The sequence below is a fragment of the Poecilia reticulata genome, linkage group LG7 (assembly GCF_000633615.1).
Source record: "Poecilia reticulata strain Guanapo linkage group LG7, Guppy_female_1.0+MT, whole genome shotgun sequence".
Classification (NCBI taxonomy): domain Eukaryota; kingdom Metazoa; phylum Chordata; class Actinopteri; order Cyprinodontiformes; family Poeciliidae; genus Poecilia; species Poecilia reticulata.
In genome coordinates this window covers 26,523,585-26,528,811 of record NC_024337.1, presented here as the reverse complement: position 1 = coordinate 26,528,811, position 5,227 = coordinate 26,523,585, and the positions used below count along the sequence as shown (strand labels likewise).

The window sequence follows — 5,227 nt, the reverse complement described above, 5'->3', positions numbered from 1 at the left end:
TTCTTTCTTTCTTTCTTTCTTTCTTTCTTTCTTTCTTTCTTTCTTTCTTTCTTTCTTTCTTTCTTTCTTTCTTTCTTTCTTTCTTTCTTTTGCTCCCCCTTTTTTATTTTTTAACAATGGAATGTGAGTAAGTGTTTTTTGTGGAATTTTGCTGAGTAAATGAGTTAAAAGTCTTTCTTTCTTTCTTTCTTTCTTTCACCCCCCTCCACCGTTTTATTTATTTTTTTCTTCTTTTACATATGCCTTTTTTAAAATCCTGAATGTCTTCCTTTGCAACAAGAAACTTCTTTTGCTTTGAATTTAACCTCTTAAAAAATCTTTTGGCTCTTGAGTGCAAACGGTAATAAAATTTTATGGGAGTCTGAGGTGCAACAAAGACAATAGTTGCTTCTTGGGGTGGTTTGATTTGATCTAATTACAGTTGTACATCACGCAAAAAGCAATTTGTAGCTAGTAGTCTGGTGGGTCGTAGGCAAAACGTGCGCTGTACCTCATTTGTTAAAGTGGAAAGGGAAGCGTCCACATCCAGGTGAAAGCTGCTTTGACATCCTGATCATTGTAATTTCATTTAAGGAGTTCTGGATGTGATACAGGAAACGGCTGCGTGCTGGTTGGTTCTCTTCCCAGTCATGTCTGTCAGGATTTATCCGCTGCTTTTTTTTTTTTATTGATTGATTTTTTTTCCTTTTTTTTCTTTGTTTTATTATTGCTTCCCTTCTTTCACTGTTGTGTTTGTCCCATTCCGATAGATGATTTATCCGCGGAAAAGACAACGGGAAGCTGGTTAAAAGCCAAAAGTGGAAGGAAGAAGCGGTGTCCCTACACAAAGCACCAGACGCTGGAGCTGGAGAAGGAGTTCTTGTTCAACATGTATCTGTCTCGGGAGCGCCGCCTGGAGATCAGCCGCAGTATCAACCTGACCGACAGACAGGTCAAGATCTGGTTCCAAAACAGACGCATGAAGCTCAAGAAGCTCAACAGGGAGAGCCGAGAAAGGGAGCAGAGTGCAGTTTACAACTATTCCTGAAGACTCTGTCAGCCTCAGACGTCCTCACACATACGTTTCAAATAGACATGCATGCGTCATTTTGTAATGCTTTTATCGGTTTTCTTTTCATGTGCACACAAACACACACATTAAGGGTGCCTTCTAATGTGAATAGAGAAGCTGCAACTTGCAGAGAGAGCGAGAGAGAGAGAGCGAGAGAGAGAATTGGAAGATTGAGGTGCAATTGTTTTGTGAAGCTGACTATTGAGGCAGCCTCGGTCAGATTATAAATTTACAGTGACACTTTGACACTGCTGAGCTGTTCATGTTTTGCTGCTGCTGCTGCGGCTTCTTCGTTTTGGTGTCTGTGGGAATTTCGTGCTGTGTAACGTGCATGCACAAGGTGACATTAAGCTCTGTCATGCTAAACGGTTCCAAACTAATAAAAAAAAGAGGATAAAATGGAGAAGTACCACCAACTTTGTCCTTCCCCTGGCACACTGGGTTTGAAAACGTGAGGGAGGGGAAGACGCTGCGGATGGGAAGAAGGAGATCATGGCAGTTTTAATAGAATTGAGAGACCATAACGTTGATTTAAATATTATCCAGGTGACCACAGTAAGTCAAGGTCATAAAATTCTAATGTCAGGTTCGCCCTGGAAAGCGTTGGGGGTGGATTTTATGATCTGCAAATATAATGTGCCGCAGCAGTAAAAGATGCGTTTAAAGGTGTGTGTGCGTGTGTGTGTGTGTGCGTGTGTGTGTGTGTGTATGTGTGTGGAGGAGGACTAATCCACACGGCAAAGAGCCCCGTGCAAAGTGCAGCAAGCCAGCCGGGGTGCTGCGTGGGCTGCAGGGAGCAGCAGGAACCACCGCCGCCGCCTCCACTGCAGGCGGGGAAGGAGTGGGTGAGGAGGAGGGGGGGGGGAATAATTGAGCTTCGTAACTGCTGGAAGATAAGAAAAGAAACATGGAGGATAAAGGCACAAGGAGAAAGGTTGCGGCTGCAGGAGTAATACGCACCCGGGACAATAGGAGCGCACCTGTGTGGATGCGAGGAGGCAAGGAAAGGTAGGATGGATGATTTTGTTTCCTGATTTGGAGGCTGTGCCACAGCTGTCAGCGGGGCTTGCCTGACAGCTCGTGTGGCACGCACTGTGCATGCTTGATCATGTCACTGTTGTTTACATGAAGTTGTCTAGCATAAATAATCCAAAAAGCATGCTGTTGATTGCTGTTATCACTTTCCTTTTTTTTAAATAGCAAAACTGGCTGATGGATATTTAAATATACATTTGTTTTTAGCATTATGCTGCTGGATCTTGAATGTAGCTGTTAGTTTGGACCAATTTCCTCTCCTGTGATGCTGCAGGGTTAGCTTTTTTATTTTTGGGGAAAAAAAATAAAATAAAAATAATAATTCTTTGTTCCCCAACGAACCATGCAGTCGACTGAAAAAGTAAACAAGCAATGTGTGAAATAGTGTATGTGCTGAGTTTATACTTGCCTTTTCCCCCCTCATTGTGCTGGTTATCGCTTATCATCTTGTTGCCTTTTGCACTGCTGTCTCCTTTCAATGGATATTTGCACGAAGCTGAAGCGTGGTTTAGGTAGTTTCATGTTGTTGGGGTTGGCTTCCTGACTCGGCAACAAGAAACTGCCTTGATTACGTCAGTTCGTCTTCATCAAGGGCACAATTTCCACTGAATTGCCCCCCTATAGGCACCTCCAGGCTTCCCCCCCTCCCCCCCGCAAATGGCATTGTAAATGAACTGGGGCAGCTATACCTTGGACAGAGAAGTTTTGTTTCTTTGCTGTTAGTTTGTGGCGGGGCTATAAAAAGCTTCAGAGGCTCTCACAAGGAGAATAGGCTGTAAACAAGCAGGGGTAAACTTTTTTAGATTGTGTTGTGTTGCATCTGTCGGTTAGGGGCTTGTGTGTATACGTGCTGTCGCTTTACGATGAAACACATTTTGGAGACATTTTGCAGCTGTTTTATTTTTTGAGGAGGAGTCGTTATTATCATTTTTTTATTGAATCGTATTGGTGTTGTTTTCACGATTGCTCTAAATGTTTGTTTGCCAAACTAAATTTTTAATTCAGAAGAGTTCAAATAGAAAATGAAATACTCCGTCATTACAAATTAATAGAAAACGATTAACTACATGAAACATTAGGAGACAAACAGATGTGTTTCGTTTAGAGTCTCGTGTTTGCTTTATGATAAATGTCATTTTCATTCTTTTTTTTTCTTTGCTTTGTCACACTTGGTTTTTGATTCTCTTATTAAAAAGACCCAGTTCAATAATTAAGTTAATTTCTACCTTTACGCAAGTTTTACTGAGATTTTTCACGCTATAATTTTGAAGCGCTTATCTGTTTTTGTCATTTTTCTTCCTTTTATTAATATTAGTTTTTTTTTCTTTTTCATTTCGCACAGGAAAATAACTTGTTGTCGTGCATGGGTCCAGGCCTTATGCAGACCATAACTTAAGACGTTTGTCCAACACAGCTAAGAATTTTGTGATTATTGCAAGGTCATTACAAGAAAATCAATCAAACGTCATAGGGATCCAAAATCCCCCAAAAAATGATAGAAAGCGTTTCTCTTTTGGAGCAGTCAACATGTTTTTTTTGTGTCAGTGTTGATTCCGGTTTGTCATTTTCTTGGTCCCCACCTTTTTTTTTTTTTTTTTTGGCTTTTGCGCCACTTGGAAGAGACAGTCTGGAATCCAAAGTCATTTTCATTCAGCTCCGTGAATGAGCGTGTCTCTTGGAATGCACCACTTTACAAAGGCTTCAGAGCAACAGGAAACATCCCCACAGAGCTGCACAGATCCAACCTAAAACCGTGCAAGCATAAAACAATTTATGCCACGCTGCAAGAGGCTCTCTTTGCAGCAATCGGAGCCGTTAGGCAGGCTCGTCTTTGGCGGAATATGAGGATGGGCTGTTCTGACAGCAACATGATCTGACATGAAGAAAATCCTCTAACTGGTTTCTTTCTTTATTTTATTTTATTTTTTGCCTCTCCACCTCTTTCGAAATATCCGCATATATATGTAGATAATAGTAATAGTGAGACTTTTTCAGGTAATCACGCACAACAAAGGAGACCTTAACGCTGCATATTTTTGAATACTGTTTGAAAAATTGGGTGAAGTGCATTTACATGGATTTTTTGCAGTACATTTTAATTTATTGGCATATTCGGTCTCACTTTCTGTCTCTATGTATTCAATTTAACGGTGCATTTATAAAAGCGAACGGTCTAAAACAAAAAAGCATACCTAAAGTTCCATGTTGCTTTCATTCAGTGTTATAATTTCATCAACGTAAATGTGTTCCTTTCCGAAAGCATACTTGTATTGTCATCCTTTTGGGGGGTAAATCATAATAAAACTGACTTCCGCATAAAATGGATAGATGATATCTTCAAAACTGTTGTCAACAAAGATATTAGTTGAATTTAATGACATCATGAATATTATCAACATTGGCCAAATTACTTTGGATATATACAAATGAGTACGATTAATTGCGGCAGGACATTTATGAACAGCGGGCCTGATCATCAGTAAAGTTTTATTAGAAAGTTGGTGTTATTTCAGAGTAAAAGAAACCGTTTGAAGTTGGATTATCTGAAACCAGAAACTTTTTTTTCTCGGACAGAGAACTCTCAAATCCAGTTAGTGCAGAAGTCCACAGGATCACTGGACTCTCACAACATTGTGTTTCAGCTGCGCTATCTGCTAAGCACATGGGACTTGTATAAAGAAGTCGTGGTATTCCTTTTGAGTGGGCCCATGTGGAGCCTAACACACAGTCTGGTCCAAATATGGCACCGAAGGAACTGTCCGCGTGTGTTGTGTGGGATGGAGAAGGCAAAAGGGGAAAAGTGTTTGATCTGAACCCTTGTTTGGCAAATAAATTCTGCTGAGTCGGCGTTATCATATTTTATCATTGTAATGATTAAGAACCATTAAGGAATATTAAGTTAAATTTGTCGGGCTATTATTTAGCAGATTGTTTTTCTTTTTTTTTTTGTGGATTACTTGTTATCTGTTGTCTTTGCTATTTGGATGAGAGCAAGTGCGCTTCCAATAAAAGAAATGCATCTTTCAATATGATTATGCTCCTGGTAGCAACACGAAGAGTATAAGACACTTTTGTGTCACTGTATTTTATAATCATCTCTTCATTGGACTGTCGAGCTTTGCATGCTAATATATATATATA

At 40.1% G+C, this 5,227-nt stretch overlaps 1 protein-coding gene across 1 annotated transcript in view; it reads left to right on the top strand.

The window, feature by feature from the left end:
- Window positions 1-1,440, top strand: part of hoxc10a (homeobox C10a) — a 4,987-nt gene extending 3,547 nt beyond the window's left edge. Inside the window, exon 2 of the mRNA XM_008413713.2 lies at window positions 750-1,440. Within this exon, the coding sequence (XP_008411935.2) occupies window positions 750-1,027 (278 nt within the window). The 3' untranslated portion in view covers window positions 1,028-1,440. The remainder of the gene's footprint in view (window positions 1-749) is intronic.
- The last annotated feature ends 3,787 nt before the right edge of the window (window positions 1,441-5,227 follow it).